Source organism: Microcaecilia unicolor, chromosome 3 (assembly GCF_901765095.1).
Source record: "Microcaecilia unicolor chromosome 3, aMicUni1.1, whole genome shotgun sequence".
Taxonomy (NCBI): domain Eukaryota; kingdom Metazoa; phylum Chordata; class Amphibia; order Gymnophiona; family Siphonopidae; genus Microcaecilia; species Microcaecilia unicolor.
This window is the reverse complement of record NC_044033.1, coordinates 477512284-477536433: the sequence shown is the minus strand read 5'-3', so window position 1 is coordinate 477536433 and position 24150 is coordinate 477512284. Positions and strand designations below refer to the sequence as shown.

Sequence of the window (24150 nt, the reverse complement as noted above, 5' to 3'; positions counted from 1 at the left end):
CATCTATATATAAATAATATTCATCACAGCTTGAGCTGCCTAGGAATTGGACAGGTATCCCTGGATTCTATATATGTTGCCCAAATTTGGGTGCCAAGCCAAAATGTGCACCCAACTAAATTGTGTAACAAGCCAATTAATGTCACTTTGAAATTGCGTGCACATCTCACTACACACTAATCTATACAAACAACCAAACAGCAGCAGTGATCCAAGGAAGGACAAATACAGCAAGAGTTTATCCAAAAGTCAGCTTTAAAGGAAACAGGACCCAACCTGGCCAAGTTTCAGAAAAACCTTCATCAGGGGTCACATAGGTTTCCACAATACATTCTCAGATTCAAAACATGTACTGCAATACCTACAAGAAAAAGCTCTGGTCCAATTCTAAAAGTCAGTAACCACCAGCATTTAGGTGCAGTTTTACAGAATGCCTGCATTTACACACCTAGATGCCTGTAGGTAGGCGCAAGCATTTACACCAGCCATTGTCACTGTCAGGGGTGTTCCAAAAATTTGCGCTGGTGTTCTAAAATTTGCACTCAGTTTTATTGAATAACGGGGGGTGTGCCAAAATTGGGATATATAAAAACATAAGAATGTAAGAGTAGCCATACTGGGTCAGACCAATGGTCCATCTAGCCCAGTTTCCTGTTTCCAGCAATGGCCAATCCAGGTCACAGGTACCTGGCAGAAACCCAAATCATGGCAACATTCCATACCACCAATCCCAGGGCAAGCAGTAGCTTTACCATGTCTGTCTCAATAGCAGACTATGGACTTTTCCTCCAGGAACTTGTCCAAACCTGTTTTAAATCCAGATATGCTAACCACTGTTACTACATCCTCCAGCAAAGAGTTCCAGAGCTTGACTATTCTTTGACTGAAAAAATATGTCCTCCTATATGTTTTAAAATTATTTCCACGTAACTTCCTTGAGTGTCCACTAGTCTTTTACATCTACACATTCTACACCACTATTGATTTTGCAGACCTCAAACATATCCCTCCTCAGCTGTCTCTTTTCCAAGCTGAAGAGCCCTAACCTCTTTAGCCTTTCCTCATATGGAAGGAGTTCCATCCCCTTTATCATTTCGGTCACTCTTCTTTGAACCTTTTCTAATTGCGCTATATCTTTTTATAGTCTTTCTATTTCAAGTGGTAGATTCCTGTATTTTGTGACTTTTTCAAGTCCTTTCTCTTCTACTCCTGGTATATATTTTGTAAGTATGTTTGTATAATAGATAGATAGATAGATAGATAGATAGATAGATAGATAGATAGATAGATAGATAGATAGATAGATAGATAGATAGATAGATAGATATGTGTGTCTGTGTGCATTTGTATATGTATATACATGCACAGAAAGCTTTAGGAGGCAATGTGCTTCTGTGTATTAGGAATTGGTTATTGGACAGAAAACAGAGAGTAGGGTTAAATGGTCATTTCTCTCAATGGAGGAGAGTGAACAGTGGAGTGCTGCAGGGATCGGTACTAGGACCCGTGCTATTTAACATATTTATAAATAAACATATTTATAAATAATATGGAAATCAGAATGATGAGTGAGGTGAATAAATTTGCAGATGACACAAAACTATTCACGGTTGTTAAAACATGTGCAGACTATGAAATGTTGAAGGAAGACCTTAGGAAATTGAAAAAGACTGGGTATCCAAATGGCAGATGAAATTTAATGTGGACAAATGCAAGGTGATGCACATTGGAAAGAATAATCTGAATCATAGTTACCTGATGCAAGGATCCACCTTGGGGGTCAGCAGCCAAGAAAAAGATCTAGGTGTTGTACATAAGACACAGAAATCTTCTACTCAATGTGTGGCAGCAGCCAAAAAAACAAACAAACAGAATGCTAGGAATTATTAGGAAAGGGATTGGTGAATAAGACTGAAAATACAATAATACCTCTGCATCACTCCATGGTGTGACCTCACCTCGAGTATTGCGTTCAGTTTTGGTTACTGTATCTCAAAAAAGAAATAGCGAAATTAGAAAGGTTCAAAGAAGAGTGACCAAGATGTTAAAGGGGATGGAAGTCCTTTCATATGAGGAAAGGCTAAAGAGGTTAGGCTCTTCAGCTTGGAAAAGAGATGTATGAGGGGAGCTATGATTGAGGTCTACAAAATCCTGAGTACTGTAGAACGAGTAGATGTAAAAGACTAGGGGACACTCAAGGAAGTTACGTGGAAATACTTTTAAAACAAAAAGGAGGAAATATTTTTTCACTCAAAGAATAGTTACACTCTGGAACTCTTTGCTGGAGGATGTAATAACAGTGGTTAGTGTATCTGGGTTTAAAAAAGTTTTGAAGAAAAGGTCCATAGTCTGCTATTGAGACAGACACGGGAAGCAACTGCTTGTCCTGGGATTGGTAGCATGGAATGTTGCCACGATTTGGGTTTCTGCCAGGTACTTATGAGCTGGCTTGGACACTGGTTTAGATGGACCGTTGGTCTGACCCAGTGTGGCTACTCTTATGTTCTTATATATTACTACTATTTAACATTTCTAGAGCGCTATTCAACCCTAACATCCAATTGTATTTGTTCCTCTACCGACTAGGCGATTGCCTTTACAGTACTATGTAAGCCACATTGAGCCTGCAAATAGGTGGGAAAATGTGGGATACAAATGTAACAAATAAATAAATATATCAATATCTATACCTACACACACACACCAATGTTTATAAAAAAAGAATTCAGAATCTTTTTTTTTCTGTTGCTCTTGAACATGAGCATGAGACTTAGGAAAAATAAATATCTCCTTAACTGTACTTAAGCTATATTATATATTGAGTAGCCATGCTTTGTGATAAGGGAATAAATATGATACTAAAATTAAATATGGAGATAGATTAATTTTTAGATCCTAACATTCAGCGGCATTCACCAGCCACTGATTTTGCAGCACAATTATTCAGATAATGCTGCTGAAAATCTCTACTGACTGTTATCCCTGTCAATACTCAGTACTGCTGGATATCGGCTGTACTCAGATAACCTCTGGTGACTGCCTTAGATATTCAGCACCTTACCAAGATAAGGCCCAGCCAGCACTGAATATCTAAGTATAAACTGAAATGCTGCAGTCAGCGTTTGAAAACAGAACTAACTGTAGTGCTTAAATATTAACCTCTTACTTAATAACAATAAGGCACACAGAAAATGATGCTGCATTGGATTGAAAATTAGAAATAAATCAAGGAAGTTTTCAGGAATTATATACACTGGTCATAGTTATGATTCTCATTTTCTGGAAATTAAAATGTGGCATAGCATGGATACCTCTCTGTTGATCCAGGATTAGCACTTAGATGGTTTACACTTTCTTGTTTTGGAGTGCAAGAATCCAGTGTCCTGGTTCTTCACAAAGGGTGGGAACATGGAAATGAGTTGGTACAGAATGAACAGACAAAAACAGAGAAACGGTCACATGCAGTGCAAATGGAATGCGTAGGCAAGATGTTATACACAATATGAGCGTATGGTAGTTTGGGATGCTTAATTTACATGCATATAAAAGGAGGTTTTGCAAATTAACTGCCACATTAAAATATGAAAGAGTACTTCAAAGTTCCAAAATATGGACTGTACATGCTACTTCCTGTCACAGGGTAACATTATTTATTTAAAAGGAAAACAGATAAAAATGTTCATTTTCAAAGTGCATAGACTTACAAAGTTCCACAGCAACCTATGTAACTTTTTTAAGTCTATGTGCTTTGAAAATGAGCCTCATAATATATCAAGGATGTAAATAGTAAAACTCAAAATAAAGGGTGCACGGTTATTTCAAGAGCAGTAGGAATTGCATTTTTGTTCCAAGGCTAGTACTTTATGACACGGTTATGCAAACATGAAATGTACATAGAATAAAAGATCTGTTAAGACAGTAATAAGATGTCGATGTGAAATTTTTGGAGTAGCAAAGAGGTGCTGAGTGTCTAGCAGCAACAAAAGAAAAAACAGAAAACAGACACTGGAGGTCCAAATAGATCCTTTAGTCGTACAGACCCAACGTGGCCACGTTTCACCAATTAAGGCTGCATCAGGGGTAGTAATATAAAATGGCTAGCCAGGGACATAAAATGGCTTAGCCCGGATAGCACAACTGATCATTCAAGATGACATCAGCAGTGGTTCCTTTGCAGAAGTGGAGCAGCAGCTTCAATCCTCTGTATTTTATACTATTCTAGAAATGTTAAAAACAAACAAAATCCTCTACTATGCCTAGAAAACAGAGAGGGCCTTTTACTAAGCTGCGGCAAAAAGTGGCCTGCGCTGGCATCAGCACATGTTTTTGATGCGGCTGAGGCCCCTTTAACCACAGTGGGTAAAAAGTTGTTTCTTTTTTTAAAAGAAATGGCTGCATGGCCATTTTTCTTGGGGGGGGGGGGGGAGCACTTACCGCTACCCATTGAGGTGGAAGGGCTCAGCGTACAGTACTGCCCGATTAGCACCGGGTAAACACCGCTGCTATAAAAATAAAAAAATTTTGTAGCGCCAGAAATGGTGCGCACTGGGGATGGGAAATACTGCCGGGCTGCTGCGTTATCCTGGCGGTACTTCTGGTTTAGCGAGCGGTAAGCCCACATTGGGCTTTCCGCCGCTTAGTAAAAGACCCCTTTAACTCATAAATAACATATTCCTTATTTCTCCATTACACAGTGTCCACAGAGGGCAAATACTGGCACAAGCATCTTGGGATATAGTTATATGAAAGTTGTTACTATATAGGTAAAACTAAATTGTATTGTATGCCACTGCACATCCTGCAAATCATGTACTCACTCTCCCAGACTTTGTTGAGTTGCCAGCTTTCTATTTTTGATGTGACAGAAAAGAGACAGTATTGTTCTTGACTCATTGTTTATACAAACAAAAAAATTGCATCAAGACCAGAAATATGGTCCATGGCGTGGAGGAGTAGCCTAATGGTTAGTGCAGCGGGCTTTGATCCTGGCAGCCTGGGTTCAATTTGCACTGCAGCTCCTTGTCACTTAACCCTCCATTGCCCCAGGAACAAAAAGCTGTGAGCCCCCTAGAGACAGAGAACGTACCTGTATATAATATGTACAGCACTGCGTACATCTAGTAGTGCTATAGAAATCATTAGGAGTAGTAGTAGTAAAGACCTCCAGTTATCTACCTAGAGTTTCTATTACTGGGAAGCAGTTCCCAACCTGTTATTCAAGAACTGCTCAGCCAGCCTGGTTTTCAGGATATTCACAATGACTGTTATGAAAAAGCAAACCAGAAAACAAAAGTCAGTTTAAAATTTGTGTTTAAGTTTCCCATCTGCAAAAGTTGTCAGGGTTTGGATGCAGCACTGAGGTAATGTGCTTGAGCCCAGGGAAAGAGGGAAGGTGGACTCTGCTAACTACTGCTGGTGAAAGAGCAGCACCGAGGGTTGGACTTGGAAAAGACTCCACTCTAAATCTTAAGACATTGAGGGTTCTTTGTTGCCTTTGTGGTTTTCTGGAAAGGAGAATGTATGAAGTGAAACAATGGGAGTGGAAAAGTAAGCGTTAGTAATATATATAAAGCACTCAGCAGCATAACACATACCAGCCATAGGGTACCATAAAGATCAAGGAGAAAATTCTTGAGAAGCCTAATGGGCGTTATTGCATATAGGGGGGGGGGGGGGGGGCTATGGATCTAGGTAAGCTAAGGTTGTGCATCTAGGAGACAATTCTAGAAATGTGGACCTCCATTTAGGCACCCTGATGCCAAGTGCTGTGTGCCAATTCTATAATGCATCTGTGCACAAGATGCATTATAATACTCTTGCGTAAGACAGAATGGGTACACCTAAGTTTAAGTGTGACCATTTATATTTGTTTAGGGTGCACAATTACCAATACTGTTATCGTCATCTTTTCTGTTGAAGTATTATGGGACAGATTCAGTAACTAGCGAACAAAGTTAAGCGCCAGGAAGATCCGTGCTAAGCCAGTATTCTGCAAAGGGTGCTCTGCACAGAACAACCCAGTAGTGTAGCCACAGGTGGGCTTGGGTGGGCTGGGGCCCACCCAGCAGTAGCACACATTTGGTAGTAGCTGGTGGGAATCCCAAGCTCCGCAAGTTGAAAACTTCCCCTTGATGGTAACGAAAATGCTGCTCTCCACAAAACTGGTACCTGCGCATGCTCAGTTTTCAGTGTATGCCTGCTGCAGACTGCCAAGGTAGAAAGAAGCATTATTCCACCAGCTGAGATATTATTTTGGTGTGTGGGGGAGAACACTTGGTGCCCACCCACTTCTTGCCTAGGCCTACCCAAAATCTGCTGTCTGGCTACGCCCCTGGAACAACCCATAGAGAGTACTGGCTTAGAGCACACTATGGGCTAGATTCTATATATGGTGCCTAAAATATCTGCATGGAAATAAGTGTATTCTATAAAATTTAGGCAGTGTATAGAATACGCTTAGTTAATACTGTAGCGCATAAATCTATGCATGTTCATTTATGCCAATAAAAACCTGGTGTAAATCCATGCGCATAGATTTAGGTGCTGACCCATATTCTATAATTATGAGCAGAAACTTTTGAACGCCTATGAAACTCTAATAAACACGGTCATGAACATACCCCTTTTAAGCTACATGCATTTATTTTGAACTGTGCACTTTGCAATTTAGGCGCAGTTCTTTATAGAATACGCTTAGCGATTTCCACGCATAAATTGTAATTATTGCCAATTAGAACTTGTTATTGTAGGTTAACTGCTGTTAAAAATGCTGATTACCTTCTTCCACCAATTGAGTTAAGCGTGTATCTCCCTGTGGAATCTAGGCGCCATATATAGAATCCAGGGGTTGGTGCCTAACTTTGGGTTTGGCACTTATGCCTGCCAAAAACTGGAGCAAATGTTGGTGTCTAACTAATGTCAGTTGGGACGTAAATGACACAATTCCATAACATTGCGCTTAAATCCTAGTAACGCCCTGAACTGCCCATGTCCCTTCCAAGGTCATGTGCCCTTTGGGGTGCCAAGTTAGGCACTCCCAAGTTAGGCGCTTCCCAAATTGAGAAGTTAGGTGCTCAATCTGCAGAATACGGGCATAAGTCAGTTACACACACAACTGCCAATTACGTGCCAATTTGTACTTGTTAAGGGCAATTATTGGTACTTACCTCCAATTAAGTGCCAATTAGCTAATTATGTTACGTGCATAACTGACCTTATTCTATAACTGGGCACACAAAAAGAATTTGGGGCTATGAGACTAATAGGACCCTCCATTCTCAAAGTCAGGGTTTACTTGAGGCACATACTAGAATGCATAGTCAGGTCCTAATTTGGCAGTAGAGCAGAACCAGTATAGAGGGCCTTAGATGACACCAACAGGTGGAGCCAGCAAGGTACAAGAACTAAACTATTCTCTTAACTGCCTTTCATTGTATATATTGGATTTAAAAACGTTTCAATCATTTACAAGACCTAAACTATATACCAAACAAATGTGGGATGTGAAGTGAAAGTATAAACACTATCTTAGAAAAGAAGAACAAATTTCACCAGAACATGTTTGGAATTATCTAAGTTCAACTAAATGGGTTATTGGATGGAAAAGGCTCAGATACAGTAAAAATTGCAAGGCACTAAACGATGGGCAGTGGAAGTTAAATTACTGAGTCATATATAAAGTTTAAGTATTACTGTGAGATAAATACATATTTCAGTATTGCATGAATGGAAAGCTCTTTATGCCAGTGATTGATAAATCTTGGGAAGTATACTTTTGGAGTCCAAGTGTATTTCTGAAGCTTTTTCGTCCAATAACCTACATAGTTGAGCTTAGAGAATTCCAAACAGGGTCTGGTGAAGTTTGTTGTTCTTTTCTAAGACAGTGTAAACCTTAAACTATACAAATCATTCTTTTGGAGGAACAACTAGAAACTGCATACAATAATACAATACAATAAGTACTTCGACACTGCAAGACCCCTTATGACCTCTATGCAGTATACACATTAAAGAAGCTGGGCATTCCCAGGAAAACTACTATTATGTCTAATAATTGTACATTCATGGTGCATTATTAAAATGATTTATTAAAAAGATAAGTTTTAAGAACCCTTCTAAAGGAATTGTAATGAGTAATTTTCCTAATACTCAATGGTAAAGAATTCCACAAGTTAGGTGGATTGGAATAAAAACAAACCAGTGAATACTTATAGACTACTCATTTTGTCCCGTCCGTGGCCGTGACAACCCTCAGACTTACCCTGTTTCTGGGAGTCAGTGTCTGTGCTGGCTTCTGCTTGTCTCTGTGTCTGTGTCTGTCTTAGGTTCTCTCTGGCTCTGTGTGCTGATTGCCCTACTGAACCTCACCTGTTTGGGCTTTGCCTCTTCCAAGATGGCTGCCGCCTCCTCCTCTTTGCCAGTATCCAAGATGGCTTCCGCTGTTCCTTCCTATGGGCTGACTGCTCTGACTGTCAAGCCTCTGTTTGGTTGCAAGGTGATTGCTGCAGCTGTGGCTCTGGTGTTGATGGGCTTTATTAGTCACTTGGAGACTACAGTCCTGGCCTTTGCATCTCATCTAAAGGTCCTGGTGTATAGAGTGCTCTGTACACAGTTTCAGTGTTTGCTCTGTGTGAGTTTCTATGTTTGTTAGACTAGCTAGCTTAGGCACCGTGTGGCTTGTAGCCTGTGCATAGCTCTGCTAGTTCTCTGTGTTTGTTTCCAGTGCATGACTAGTTAGCTTAGGCACCGTCTGGCTTGTAGCCTGTGCATAGCTCTGCTAGTTCTCTGTGTTTGTTCCTAGTGTTAGACTAGCCGCCCTTGCTAGCCACTATCCCAAGACTGTGTTTGTTCCTAGTGTTAGACTAGCCGCCCTTGCTAGCCACTATCCCAAGACTGTGTTTGTTCCTAGTGTTAGACTAGCCACCCTTGCTAGCCACTATCCCAAGACTGTGATTGTTCCTAGTGTAGACTAGCCAGCTTAGGCACCGTCTGGCTTGTAGCCTGTGCATAGCTCTGCTAGTTCTCTGTGTTTGTTCCTAGTGTTAGACTAGCCGCCCTTGCTAGCCACTATCCCAAGACTGTGTTTGTTCCTAGTGTTAGACTAGCCGCCCTTGCTAGCCACTATCCCAAGACTGTGATTGTTCCTAGTGTAGACTAGCCAGCTTAGGCACCGTCTGGCTTGTAGCCTGTGCATAGCTCTGCTAGTTCTCTGTGTTTGTTCCTAGTGTTAGACTAGCCACCCTTGCTAGCCACTATCCCAAGACTGTGATTGTTCCTAGTGTAGACTAGCCAGCTTAGGCACCGTCTGGCTTGTAGCCTGTGCATAGCTCTGCTAGTTCTCTGTGTTTGTTCCTGGTGCAGACTAGCCAGCTTAGGCCCCGTCTGGCTTGTAGCCTGTGCATAGCTCTGCTAGTTCTCTGTGTTGGTTCCTAGTGACAGACTAGCCAGCTTAGGCACCGTCTGGCTTGTAGCCTGTGTAAAGCTTTGCTAGTGTTCTGCGTTTGTTTCCAGTGCATGACTTGTTAGCTTGGGCACAGCTTAGTTGTTAGCTGGTGTATAGCCTTCCAAGTCTCCTGAGTTTGCTCTGTGTATGTTCCTGTGTATGACTGGTTTGCCAGGGTATAGCGTTCCTATTAGCCTGGGTACAGTTTACTAGTCATTGTGTTGAATCCTGCCGACTGCCAGAACCCGAACAGTCCCTGCTTGTCTGCCTTGCCTTCGCCTAGGTGCCAGGGGGCACTCCTGGATCTTCATTCCTGCTGTTCCTGTAAGTCCTACCGGCTGCCAGAACCTGAGGGCTCAACCCTCGGGGAAAGGCAGTCAAGTGTAGGTGAAGCCTAGGTCCAGGGTGTTCCAGTTCCGCGGGTTCCGCTCCAGTGTGTTCCAGTCCAGCGGGTTTCACTCCTGTATGTTCCAGTCCAGTGGGGCCACTCCAGTGTGTCCAGTCCAGCGGGCCCCACTCCAGTGCGCACCCGTCTGGTGCGTTCCAGTTCCGAGTGTTCCGGTGTAGAACTCCAGTCCGGGGTTCCGGGCCAGTCTTGTTTCATCTCTACCTGGAAGGTGATTTTGCCTGCCACTGCCGCTCCACGGTAGTGGCCTATGGACTCACAAACCCCGCGCTCCCGGGGAAGAAGCCTGAAGGTATGCCAAGGTCCTCGAGAGCGCGGCAAGCGCGAGAGACGCGACACATTTTGAGCTTGGATATTGTAACAATAAAGGAAGCCTGTCAGAAAACCCTATTCATATAAGTAGGATTATTAAGGTTTGCCAAATAATCTGGAGAAAACCACAAAGAATATGAAAAATCACGGTACCCAGTTTAAACATAACCGGGAGCCAGTGCAGGCTCAGCAGCAGCGGTGAAGCTGATTCAAACCTGAATGATGTAAATATCAGTAAAGCTGCAGTATTCTGCATCTCCAGTTTTTTAATCAATCCTTCAGTAAGTCCTACAAATATCGCATTACAATAAGCAGTGCGAGATAACAGAAATGTTTGGATGACAAGTCTGAAGACAGTGAAGTTAAGACTGGGTCTGATTCTTCTTAGTTTCCTCATTGTGTAAACTATCTTACTTATCACCTATTTAATATGTGGCTCACATGTGAGATGCTCATGTTTGAAACTTTAAACTAGGCACTATAGATAAATAAATAGTGAATGGAGCCAACCTGTATCTCAGTCACAATTATGCTCTACTTCTCAACAATTCCTCAACCTTATATTCAAAAGGTCAGTAGGGTCATGATAGGATCAATCAGACAACCATACCCAACTCCTCCTCTTTGGCTGAATGAGTCAATAAGCCAAGCATATAGATAGGGGCGGTACCGCAATCATCATTGATCCAGTTTTAAACTTTTAATATTGATCCTAACTTTATTTAGCAAAAAAATTTTAATAGTATTATTTATATTTTCAAAAGTGTCCTTATCATTCTTTATAGTTTGCATTCATTGAAGAGTAACATGATATTTCTTTAATTTAAAAAAAGTACTTAGCTTTTTGTCTATAAGCAGCAGTACATGATGGAGACCAGTTGTCAACGACATAGATCCATGTTTCGCTAGCAAGCTGTCTCAAGGTAGTATCCATAGATTACATCCAAACGACGGTTTCAAAAATGGCTTGTCTGATAGATATCATGACCCTACTGACCTTTTGAATATAAAGTTGAGGAACTGTTGAGAAGTAGAGCATAATTGTAACTGAGATACATGTTTGAAACTTTGCCAGGAATGAATATTACCATAATATTTCTGTTCATTAATGTTCCTAGTGTTTCATCAAGTACATGAAAAGACATTTTGAAAATGTGTTTTTTTTTTTGTTTGGAGATGTTCCTGGACTCCTGAGATTTCAAGTCAGGCCTTTAGCAGAAAATATTAATTCACTCATTTTAAAAAATGTTTATGTCAGTAATTGTGTGAATGGAAGGAGGAGCAGCCCAAAGTTTACTGCAGTATTAAATTGCAGGGATTAATTGCTCAGTAATGAAAAAAAAATATTATTTGCAAGAGTAAAGGAAGAATGTTGTTTGTTTTTTTTAATCAATTTAGCCAAGGCTAAAGGACTAAAGAAACCCTAAGTCCACCTTAATAATAGTTTATGGACCAGAAACCTATCCAAACCTCTTTTAAACCTAACAACATGGACTAATGAGACAAAGCCAACATGGATTTAGTGAAGGGAAATCTTGCCTCACCAATCTATTATATTTCTTTGAAGGAAACATGTGGATAAAGGTGAGTCAGTGAACATTGTGTATCTGGATTTTCAAAAGGCGTTTAACAAAGTAACTCATAAAGGACTCCAAAGGGAATTGGAGAGTCATTGGAAAGGAGGTAGTATCCTATTGTGGATTAAAAACTGGTTAAAAGATAGAAAACAGAGACTAGGATTAAGTGGTCAGTAGAAGAGTAGACAGTGGAGTTCCCCAGGGGTCTGTGCTGGGACTGCTGCTTTATAACGTATTTATAAATGATCTAGAGATGGGAATAACTAGTGAGGTAATTAAATTTGCAAATGACACAAAGTTATTCAACATTGTTAAATCGCAAGAGGATTGTGAAAAATTACAAGAGGACCTTACGAGACTGGGAGACTGGGCATCTAAACAGCAGATGACATTTAATGTGAGCAAGTGCAAAGTGATGAATGTGGGAAAGAGGAACCTAAATTATAGCTATGTAATGCAATGTTCCATATTAGGAGTCACCAACCGGGAAAGGGATCTAGGCGTCATAGTTGATGATACATTGAAACCCTCTGCTCTGTGTGTGGCAGCGGCTAACATAGCAAATAGAATGTTAGGTATTGTTAGGAAAGGAATGGAAAACAAAAATGAGGATGTTATAATGCCTTTGTATCAAATATTGTGTTCAATTCTGGTCATCGCATCTCTAAAAAGATATTGAGGGGCATAATCAAACGGGGATGACCATCTCTAAGGGTGCCCATCTCTAAGGACGTCCCAGTGAAGGGGCGGGGAAACCTGTATTATCGAAACAAGATGGGTGTCCATCTTTCGTTTCAATAATACGGTTGGGGACGCCCAAATCTCAACATTTAGGTCAACCTTAGAGATGGTCATCTCCAGTTTTCGGCGATAATGGAAACCGAGGACGCCCATCTCAAAAACGTCCAAATCCAAGTCATTTGGTCATGGGAGGAGCCAGCATTCATAGTGCACTGGTCCCCCTAACATGGTAGGGCACCAACCGGGCACTCCAGTGGACTAACTGATGCACTAACTGAATGGAAAAAGGCATGCAGTGATCACTAACCACCTCCCACCCCGAAAAAAAACAACTTTAAAAACTTGTCTTTTTTTTTTTTTTTAGAGTATGAGTGAAGGATGTCCTTCGCTATGCCTCTGTGATGGCAGTTGAGGATGTCCTTCGCTATTTATTTAGATTTTGCTCACACCTTTTTCAGTAGTAGCTCACGATGAGTTACATTCAGGTACACTAGATATTTCTATGCCTCCATCCCTGCATCGGCAGTTGAGGATGTCCTTTGATATGTCTCTGTCCCTGCGATGGCAGTTGAAGACATCCTTCGCTATGGCAGTTGAGAACATCCAAAATTTGGATGTTTGTGAGAAACACGTCCATGCCTGGATGTTTCTGTGAGAAGGATGTCCATGCCTGCTATGCCTCCGACACCCCCTTTATTTACTTGGATTTTGGATCACAAGTAACAACAGTGGGATTTGAACCGGCCCCCTCTGGATTGCAAAACCAGTGCGCTAACCACTAGGCCACTCCTCCACTCCACTCCCTTGAAGTTTGGCCATCCCTGTGGGGGGGCAGTTGAGGACGTCCAAAATGTTTGAAAGAAGGACGTCCACACCCTTGTTGTGCCTCCGCTGACACACACATACCTCCCCCCCAGGGACCTGCATACTGCTCCCCCCCCCCCCCCACAGGAATGGCCAAATTTCAAGGGAGTGGAGTAGAGGAGTGGCTAGAGTACTGGTCTTGCAATCCAGAAGTGGCCAGTTGAAATCCCACTGCTGCTACTTGTGACCCAAAATTCAAATAAATAAAGGGGTGTGTCAGAGGCATAACAGGCATGGACGTCCTTCTCACAGAAACATCCAGGCATGGACTTCCTTCTCACAAACATCAAAATTTTGGACGTCTTCAACTGCTGTCGCAGGGATGGAGGTATAGAAATATCCAGTGTACCTGACTGTAACTCACCTTCATCTAGTACTGAAAAAGGTGTGAGCAAAATCTAAATAAATAAATAGCGAAGAAAGTCCTCATCTACCGTCGAAGGGACGGAGGCAAAGTGAAGGAGGTCCTTCACCCATACTCTAAAAAAAAAAAGACAAAAGTTTTTAAAGTTGTTTTTTTTCAGGGTGGGAGGTGGTTAGTGACCACTGGGGGAGTCAGGGGAGGTCATCCCCGATTCCCTCCGGTGGTCATCTGGTCATTTAGGGCATATTTTTGTGGCTTGGTCATAAAAAAAAAAGGACCAAGTAAAGTAGGCCAAGTGTTCGTCAGGGACACCCTTCTTTTTTCCATTATTGCTTGAGGACGCCCATCTGATAGGCAAGCCCCAGTCCCGCCTTCGCTACACCTCCAACACGCCCCTGGGAACTTTGGTCATCCCTGTGACAGGAAGCAGTTGGGGACGCTCAAAATCAGCTTTTGATTATGCCGATTTGGGTGACCCTGAGAGATGGACGCCCATCTCCTGATTTGTGTAGAAAAATGGGCGCCCTTCTCTTTCGAAAATAAGCCTGATAGTGGAATTAGAAAAGGTACAGAGAAGGGTGACAAAACGATAAAGGGGATGGGATGACTTCCCTATGAGGAAAGGCTAAAGTGGCTAGAGCTCTTCAGCTTGGAGAAGAGATGACTGAGGAGTGATATGATAGACTTCTATAAAATAATGAATGGAGTGGAACGGTTAGACGAAAATTGATTGTTTACTTTTTCCAAAAATACTAGGACTAGGGGGCACACAATGAAGCTACAAAGTAGTAAATTTAAAATGAATTGGAGAGAATATTTCTTCACTCAACGTGTAATTAAACCCTGGAATTTGTTGCCAGAGAATGTAGTAAAAACAGTTAGCTTAGTGAGGTTTAAAAAAAGGTTTGGATGGCTTCCTAAAGGAAAAGTCCACAGACCATTATTAAAATGGACTTGGGGAAAATACACTGCTTAGTTCTAGGATAAGCAGCATAAAATGTATTGTACTTTTTTGGGATCTTGCCAGGTACTTGTGACTTAGATTGGCCACTGTTGGAAACAGGATGCTGGGCTTAATGGACCTTCGGTCTGTCCTAGTATGGCAATACTCATGTACTTATGTTAACACTAACAGCTCTTACCACATCTTCTGGCAACAAATTCACGAGTCAGGTCTCATATAAGTACTGGCAGCTGCTTCCTATTGGTCAGGCCCTGATATTCAATGCTGGTGCCTGCACATGGCCCAGAACTAAAAATCTGGTCTAATTTTGCCTGCAATGGTAAACGTTTAAAAATCATTCATTGTGTCTGCCAGAATATTGACCAGTGAGTGTTTTATGAAGTGTGGGGACTTGAATGTTCATCTACCCAGATAAAAAAACATTGGTGAAACTTGTATGGAGTGACCATGGTTCAAACCCCAACATCAATGAGTAAGAGGATAATGAATGATTGTGGTGGGGGAAGGTTGCGCAAGGCACTGAATTAACTAAGATGATAAGGCCTGAAATTACCTATCACTGGAGCTGAAATAGGAAAGTACAGAAACAGTTTTGGGCAGGCATTCGACAGACTTGGAAACCAGTGGTAGAAAAAGTTCAGAGATCAGTAAAGACATGGAGCCAAGGGAAAATGATGTTGGTCTATGTTTAAGAAGTTATGAAGGAAATTCAATAATGAATTACCTAGAGGCTGCCTATGGTGAAATTAGGCCTTACCTGCTAATTTTCTTTCCTCTAGACCCTGCAGACTGGTCAAGGCGCTTGGGTTATGCACACCTACCAGCAGAGGGAAACTAAGAACACTAAACTTGTACACTGAAAAAGTATCCTGTGCAGAACTTTAGCCAGCCAGTATTTCTCAGTCTCCAGCAGAGGGTATACATGCAGTCTGTGTAGTCTGTCCAGTCTGGTAGGCTCTACTGGCCTTTTCCAGCTCCTTCTCTTCTATGGGCTTTATTTAAAGCAAAAAAAAAAAAACCTGTACTGGTCTCTTCTTTGGGTGTTGCTGGGGTTCTGGTCCAAAAGGGCCTTGTTGCTACCCCGAGGGGTGTTACACCTGGGTGGCTGGGTCCCTCCCCCTGTCCTTCTCTCCTTGTGGACAGCCTTGTGCCTCAGCTGCCGTCTTGGAATGGGAGCCTTGAGTGCCTTGCAGTGTGCAGTAGCGGGGCCCAATTAGAAAACAATTAACCAAAGCATCTTGACCAGTCTGGAGGGTCGCTGAGGAAATGGAGTTTATTCCATAAAAGAAAGTAGACACCTACTTTCTTATATAGAGCACTAGAATCACTGCGTATATATACATATATAAGGTTAGGCACAAGTAATTATACACATGCAACTCACCCATGTATGAGCCCTGCCCAAGCAGTACCCAGACTCCACCTATGTGATCACCTGTACCTACAAATTATGTGTTATTGAAGATATGCACTTAGTTATATATGTTGATACCCATTTTATAGAATTACTCCTTATAGGTACAAATATGTAACTACCTAGAGCACATCTACTTTGAGCCTATTCTATAAAGGAAAATAGGCGCCTACTTTCCTTTATAGACTACTAATGTAAACAGGTATATATGCTATCTAGGTGTAAGCACTTACGTCAGCCTAGATTCTGGAGATAAGTACATAATGGGAGCGAGGGAGTAGCAAGACCAACAGGACTCTTCCAAGAACCAAGAGAGACAGGAAAATGATGTAAAAAAAGGATTCTTTATTGAAGTAGACTCGACACAGCACTGTGTTTCAGCAATAGTGACTGCCTCAGGAGTCTGTCTGCTGTTATGATTCAATGTCAAATTAATAACCAAGCGTACGTTTTTAAAAAGAAAACTACATGAAAAATACATGCTGTAAACTAAGAACTTTGATTACTTAGAAGAGCCATAAGTATCAAAGTAAAGTGCTGTAAAAAACACTTTTACATCATTTTCTTGTCTCCCTTGGTTCTTGGAAGAGTCATGTTGGTCTTGCTACTCCCTCGCTCCCATTATGTACACTTGGTTATTCATTTGACATTGAACCATAACAACAAACAGAATCCTGAGGCAGGCACTATTGTTGAAACACGGTGCCATGTCAAGTCTACTTCAATAAATAACCCTTTTTTAAAAATCATTGTCCTGTCTCCCTTGATTCTTGTAAGAGTCCAGTTGGTCTTGCTACTCCCTCACTCCCATCTGGGAAATAAATACATGACATAATATTCTATAATTTATATGCACATTTCTAATTTCCACTTACTCTTTACAATAAATAAATAAATAAATAAATAATATAATATATATATATATATATATATATATATATATATATATATATATATATATATAAGATAGATAGATAGATATAGATATGCATTCATTTATTTTGATAAGTGTATAATAGAGATGGAACTCTAAAAAATAAAGAAAAATGCAGAGCACATATTGATTAAAGAAAGGACAAAAATATAATGCTGCTTAAATAATATCTGTTGTGTTAAGCTTCATATTTACTTGCCCTACATTGCACAGATCTTAGAGAACAATGATTGCACATGAACAGAGGCATGTTACAAAGAGATTAATTTCAGACTTACAGCATAACAAGAAAATAAATTGATTAGTCAAGAAATAGGAACTATAAAAGTAAAGGAATATTTACTCTATTATTGCATGCATCTATGGGACTTGTAAGAATACAATTTAAAGCACTGTTTTATGAAGGCAGAAGAATCTAGACTTTAAAACATCTATTATTATTATTTTAAATTGGGCTAATGAATATTTATTGCATAATTTGCAAACTTTTGTATTGTTTCTGAAGTTATATTCAGGAATCCACATTTCTTTTAGGAGGAGTTGGCTAGTACCTGTCATCCTCCGGAGATGCATGCCGAATATGAATCCTGGGACTAGCAGGCCTTCTCCTATCTAGGGAGGGATACCATCTACCCGTGTTTGCCCATTAAACAAAACGAGAAAAAAAAAAGAAATTTAGTATCTAATAAATTAAGGGGGGGAAAAAGACTAGGAAAACTACCCCACAATTTTCTGAATCAGCAACTGTTAAATTGTATACTTTTCTTAAATTACTTTTGTACAATTTCTGGTTTGGGTTTTTTTAAGTGGTCCATTTTATACTTCTGAATCTATAAAGGCAATTCTAGAAATGGCATGTAGCAGGTTTGAGCAGAGGGCACCTATATGGGCAGTTATGTGCAGTTAAGCTCTACACAATAAGGGCTAGATTCTATATATAGTACCTGAAAATTCCACACAGAAAAAAAATACGCCTAGGTGTATTCTATAAAGTACGCCTACATTTTATAGAATAGGCTTAAATTTCCATGTGGTATACAGAATAACGCCAAGTGCCTCTCCACGTGATGAAATGTAGTTACGGCCATTTATGCCCTGTTTTACTTGGCATAAATCCCTATGCCTACATTAGGCAGAGAATGGGTATATTCTATAACAATGCGAATAGATTTTAGAAACACTCACACCTCGACCATGGCCATGCCCCCTTTTCACTATCTAGCTTATTTTCGAAAGGGAAGGATGCCCATCTTCCGACACAAATCGGGAGATGGGCGTCCTTCTCCCGAGGTCGCCCAAATCGATATAATCGAAAGCCGATTTTTTGCATCCTCAACTGCTTTCCGTTGTGGGGATGACCAAAGTTAACGGGGGCATGTTGGCAGTGTACCGAAGGCGGGACGGGAGCGTGGTTAAGAGATGAGCGTCCTCGGCCGATAATGGAAAAAAGAAGGGCGTCCCTCAAGAGCATTTGATCGACTTTACTTGGTCCTTTTTTTTTCACGACCAAGCCTCGAAAAGGTGCCCGAACTGACCAGATGACCACTGGAGGGAATCGGGGATGATCTCCCCTTACTCCCCCAGTGGTCACAAACCCCCTCCCACCCTAAAAAAAATTAAAAAAACATTTTTTCAAGCATCTATACCAGCCTCAAATGTCATACCCAGCTCCATCACAGCAGTATGCAGGTCCCTGGAGCAGCTTTTAGTGGGTGCAGTGCACTTCAGGCAGGCGGACCCAGGCCCACCCCCCCCCACCAATTACACATGTGGTGGTAAATGTGAACCCTCCAAAACCCACCAGAAACCCACTGTGCCCCCTTCATCCCTAAGGGCTATGGTAGTGGTGTACAGTTGTGGGGAGTGGGGTTTTGGGGGGGTTGGGGGGCTCAGCACCCAAGGTAAGGGAGCTATGCACTTGGGAGCAATTTGTGAAGTCCACTGCAGTGCCCCCTAGGGTGCCCGGTTGGTGTCCTGGCATGTGAGGAGGACCAGTGCACTACAAATGCTGGCTCCGCCCATGACCAAATAGCTTGGATTTGGTAGTTTCTGAGATGGGCGTCCTCGGTTTCCAATATCGCTGAAAAAATCTCTAAGGTCGACCTAAATGTTGAGATTTGGGCGTCCCCGACCGCATTATCGAAATGAAAGATGGACGTCCATCTTGTTTCGGTAATACGGGTTTCCCGCTCCTTCGTCGGCACGTCCTTAGAGATGGACGCCTTAGAGATGGTCATCCCCGTTCGATTATGCCCCTCCACGCGACTTAGAGTTTAGGTGCACTACGTTACAGAGATTAGGTTCACCATGTTACAGAATATGTTTAGCACTGAAAAACAAAACCGGCCATCTCAAACCCGGCGACATCCAAGGCATTTAGCCGGGCTAAACCGTATTATCGAACAAAAAGATGGCTGGCCATTTTTTTCGATAATTCGGTTCCGGCCAGTTGTAGTGCCACCGCCAACATAGATCGCCAGCGATTTGGCCGGCGACGTTCGATTATGCCCCTCCATGCCATACTTTGTATTGTTATTTGAATACTTTTACTGCTGTAATTATCTATTGTTTATGTTTGATTTATTCTTATTGTACACCGCCTTGAGTGAATTCCTTCAAAAAGGCAGTAAAGAAATCCTAATGAATAAAATAAATAATCAATTACTGCAGTGAATTAGCAGTGATTGGAATTTATGCACACATCTTTCTATGCACTATTCTATAATACCTGATGCCTAAATCCCCTAGTGCGCAACTCAAAAGGGCATGGCTAGAGGTGGGGCAGGGCATTCTGAAAAGTTTTTCATGGCTTTATAGAACAGTGCTATTTCTGTGCCCAAATGCCATGAGTATTGGCAAAGGAATTGGCTCTAAGTGCTATTTTATAAAGGGTGCTCAACCCAGAGTGCCCTTTATGGAACAGTGGATTATGCTGATTTTTTTCCTGTGCTGATGTTTCATTTATAGAATTCCCCCTTACAGACCAAATTCTATATATGTTATTCTATAAACTTCACCTAATATAGAATGCACATACCCCTGGATTCTATATAGTATACCTAGAGTTACACGCAGTTACGCAAGTAAATCTAGGTGTACTCTATAACTATGTGCATAGATTAATTGTTTTAATAAGCTGTTAAGCATTGCTAATAGATCTTAACAAGCAATAACGATCACTAATTGGCAAAAATTAGAATTTACATGTGTACATTGCTAAGCATATTCTAAGTATATAAGTACATAAATACATAAGTATTGCCACACTGGGACAGACCAAAGATCCATCAAGCCCAGCATTCTGTTTCCAACTGTGACCAATCCAGGTCACAAATACCTGACAAAATCCCCCAAAAGCTCAATACATTTTATGCTGTTATCCCAGAAATAAGCAGTGTATTTTCCCCTAAGTCAATTTAATAATGGTCTATGGATGTTTCCTTTAGGAAGCCATCCAGACACTTTTTAAACCCCTTACCCACATTCTCTGGCAATGAATTCCAGAGTTTAATTACACGTTGAGCAAAGAAAATTTCTCTCCAATTCGTATTAAATTTACTACTTGGTAGCTTCTTTGCATGCCCCCTAGTCCTAGTATTTTTAGAAAGAGTAAACTAACGATTCACGTCTACCCATTCCACTCCACTCATTATCTTATAGATCTCTATCATATCTCCTCTCAGCCATCACTTCTCCAAGCTAAACAGCCCTAGATGCTTCAGCCTTTCCTCATAGGGAAGTCATCCCATCCCCTTTTTCATTTTTGTCGCCCTTCTCTGCACCTTTTCTAATTCCACTATATCTTTTTTGAGATGTGGTGACCAGAATTAAACACAATATTCAAGGTGCGGTCACACCATGGACCAATACAGAGGCATTATAACATCCTCATTTTTGTTTTCCAGTCCTTTCCTAATAATATCTAACATTCTATTTGCTTTCTTAGCCACCACAGCACACTGAGCAGAGGATTTCAACTTATAATCAACAACAACGCCGAGATTCCTTTCTTGGTCGGTGACTCCTTATGTGGAACCTTCCCTTACGTAGGTATAGTTCGGATTCCTCTTCCCCACATGCATCACTTTCCACTTGTCCACATTAAACATCATCTGCTATTTAGATGCCCAGTCTCCCAGTCTAGTAATGTCCTCTTGTAATTTTTCACAATCATCTTGTGATTTAAGAACTTTGAATAACTTTGTGTTGTCAGCAAATTTAATTACCTCACTAGTTACTCCCATCTCTAGATCATTTATAAATATGTTAAAAAGCAGCAGTCCCAGCACCGACCACTGAGGAATCCCACTATCTACCGTTCTCCATTGAGAATACTGACCATTTAACCCGACTCTCTATTTTCTATCCTTTAACTAGATTTTAATCCACAATAGGACACTATCTCCTATCCCACAACTCTCCAATTTCTTCTGGAGTCTTTCTTGAGGTATTTTGTCAAACGCCTTTTCAAAATCCAGATACACAATATCAACCGGTTCGCCTTTATCCACGTTTGTTCACCTCTTCAAAGAAATGTAATAGATTGGTGAGGCAAGATTTCCCTTCACTAAATCCATGTTGGCTTTGTCTCATTGATCCATACTTTTGAATATGCTCTGTAATTTTGTTCTTTATAATAGTCTCTACCATTTTGCCCGGCACCGACGTCAGGCTCACTAGCCTATAATTTCCCGGATCCCATCTGGAACCTTTTTAAAATATCAACGTTACATGGGCTACCCTCCAATCTTCTGGTAGCATGCCCAATTTTAAAGATAAATTACATATTACTAACAATAGTTCCACCTGTTCATTTTTCAATTCTATCAGTACTCTGGGATGAATACCATCCGGTCCTGGAGATTTGCTACTCTTCACATTGTCAAATTGCCCCATTACATCCTCTAGGTTTATAGAGATTTCATTCAATTTCTCCGACTCTTCAGCTTCGAATACCATTTCTGGCACCAGTATCTCTCTCAAACCTTCCTCGGTGAAGACCGAAGCAAAGAATTAAATTAATCTCTCTGCTATGGATTTGTCTTTCATGATTGCCCCTTTTACCTCTCAGTCCTCTAGCGGTCCAACTGATTCTTTTGCTGGCTTCTTACTTTTTATATACCTAAAAAAAATATTACTATGTGTTTTTGCCTCCAATGCAATCTTTTTTTCAAAATCCCTCTTTACTTTCTTTATCAGCGCTTTTATTTGACTTGACTTTCCTTATGCTGTTTCTTATTAATTTCAGTCAGTTCCTTCTTCCATTTTCTGAAGGATTTTCTTTTAGCTCTATTAGCTTCCTTCACCTCAATTTCTAACCATGCCGACTGTCGTTTGGTCTTCCTCCCTCCTTTTTTAATACATGGAATATATTTGGCCTCGACTTTCAGGATGGTATTTTTGAACAGCATCCACGCTTGATGTACATTTTTGAGCCACGCAGGTACTCCTCTAAGTTTTTTTTTCACCGTTCTCATTTTATCATAGTCTCTTTTTTGAAAGTTAACCGCTAACATATTGGATTTCCTGATTATACTTACTCCAAAGCTAATATCAAATCTGATCATGTTATCAAGCAGCCCCAGCACCATTACCTCCCACACCAGATCATGCGCTCCACTAAGGACTAGGTCTAGAATTTTTCCTTCTCTTGTTGGCTCCTGTACCAGATACTCCATAAAGCAATCCTTGATTTCGTCACAGAATTTTTCCTCCTTAGCATGCCCCAATGTTACATTTACCCAGTCAATATCAGGGTAATTGAAATCACACATTATTATTATGTTGCCCAGTTTGTTAGCCTCCCTAATTTCCGATAACATTTCTACATCTGTCTGTTCATGCTGGCCAGGCGGACGGTAGTACACTCCTATCACTATCCTTTTCCCTTTTATACATGGAATTTCATTCCACAGGGATTCCAAGATGTGTTTTGTTTCCTGCAGAATTTTCAATCTATTTGATTCAAGGCCCTCCTTAACATACAATGCTACCCCTCCACCAATTCGATCCACCCTATCACTACGATATAATGGTTATCCTCCTTCCACCAGGTCTTCGAGATGCCAATTATATCTAGTTTTTCATTTAGTGCAATATATTCTAACTCTCCCATCTTATTTCTTAGGCTTCTGGCATTCACATGTAGACATTTAAAACTATGTTTGTTGTTCCTATTTGCATCATGCTCAGTACTTGACAGTATTAATTTGCAATCTTTTGTCTGATTTTTATTTTTTTAATTCTTTATTTATCAATTTTAACATTCATAATTTATACTTATGAGTGATAATACACAACTCTGAAAAATAAAAACCAAATAGAGTCTGCAAATTAACATTGCGCAATAATATTCCAAACTAACGCCCACAAATTAGATAATCAATCCAAGACATTAAGAAATATGATACAGTGCTAAACATTTTTGTATCAAAAAGAACAGCTTGATTCCCGAGCGGCTAACTTAGCTCTGCCATACAGTGTTGCATATGTGACTAAACTTGTACATTAACCTCTTCTCTGCTTAATAAAAAATCCTCCAACTGTTTTGGGTCAAAAAATTGGTATTGCTTAGACTGAAATTTTATCCTACATACACATGGAAATCTTAAAAGAAAATCTGCGCCTATAGCATTAACTCTAGAACGTAAAGATAAAAATATCTTACATCTCTGTTGAGTATCTCTAGCTAAGTCAGGAAAAACTCTAATTTTTGAACCCAAAAACGGGGAGTCCAAATGCCTCAGAAAAAGCTTAAGGACTGCGTCCCTGTCCATCTCCATCGCAAAAGTTACCAATAATGTGGTTCGTTGAGTGATAACCTCAAGAGAGGATTCTAGGAATGCCGTAAGGTTCATTGCATCTTGTTGTAAATTTTCTGGTGGTTTCCCACCAGTTTGAATATAGTAAGCACGTGTTATAGGTGGCAACGAATTCTCCAGCATTCCCAGAGTTTCCATAAAATATTTTCTGACCATTTGAATTGGTACCACCAAAGGAGACCGAGGAAAATTTATAAAACGCAAAGCCAGTCTTTTAGATTGATTTTCTAAGTACTCCAGGCGTTGTGAGGTATAGTTCTTGTCTTTAACTAAAGATTATCCCAAAAGTTCAAGTTTTTCAGTTTTTTCTG

General features: G+C 40.7%; 1 protein-coding gene across 16 annotated transcripts in view; it reads right to left on the bottom strand.

The window, feature by feature from the left end:
• Nucleotides 1-24150, bottom strand: part of RIMS1 (regulating synaptic membrane exocytosis 1) — an 871728-nt gene that overhangs the window by 349156 nt on the left and 498422 nt on the right. Inside the window, exon 29 of one of the 16 annotated variants that reach the window (XM_030199021.1) lies at nucleotides 17570-17653. The exons of the other annotated variants lie outside the window; for them this stretch is intronic. Coding sequence (XP_030054881.1) covers nucleotides 17570-17653 — 84 coding nt within the window. The remainder of the gene's footprint in view (nucleotides 1-17569; nucleotides 17654-24150) is intronic. 16 annotated transcript variants of the gene reach the window in all.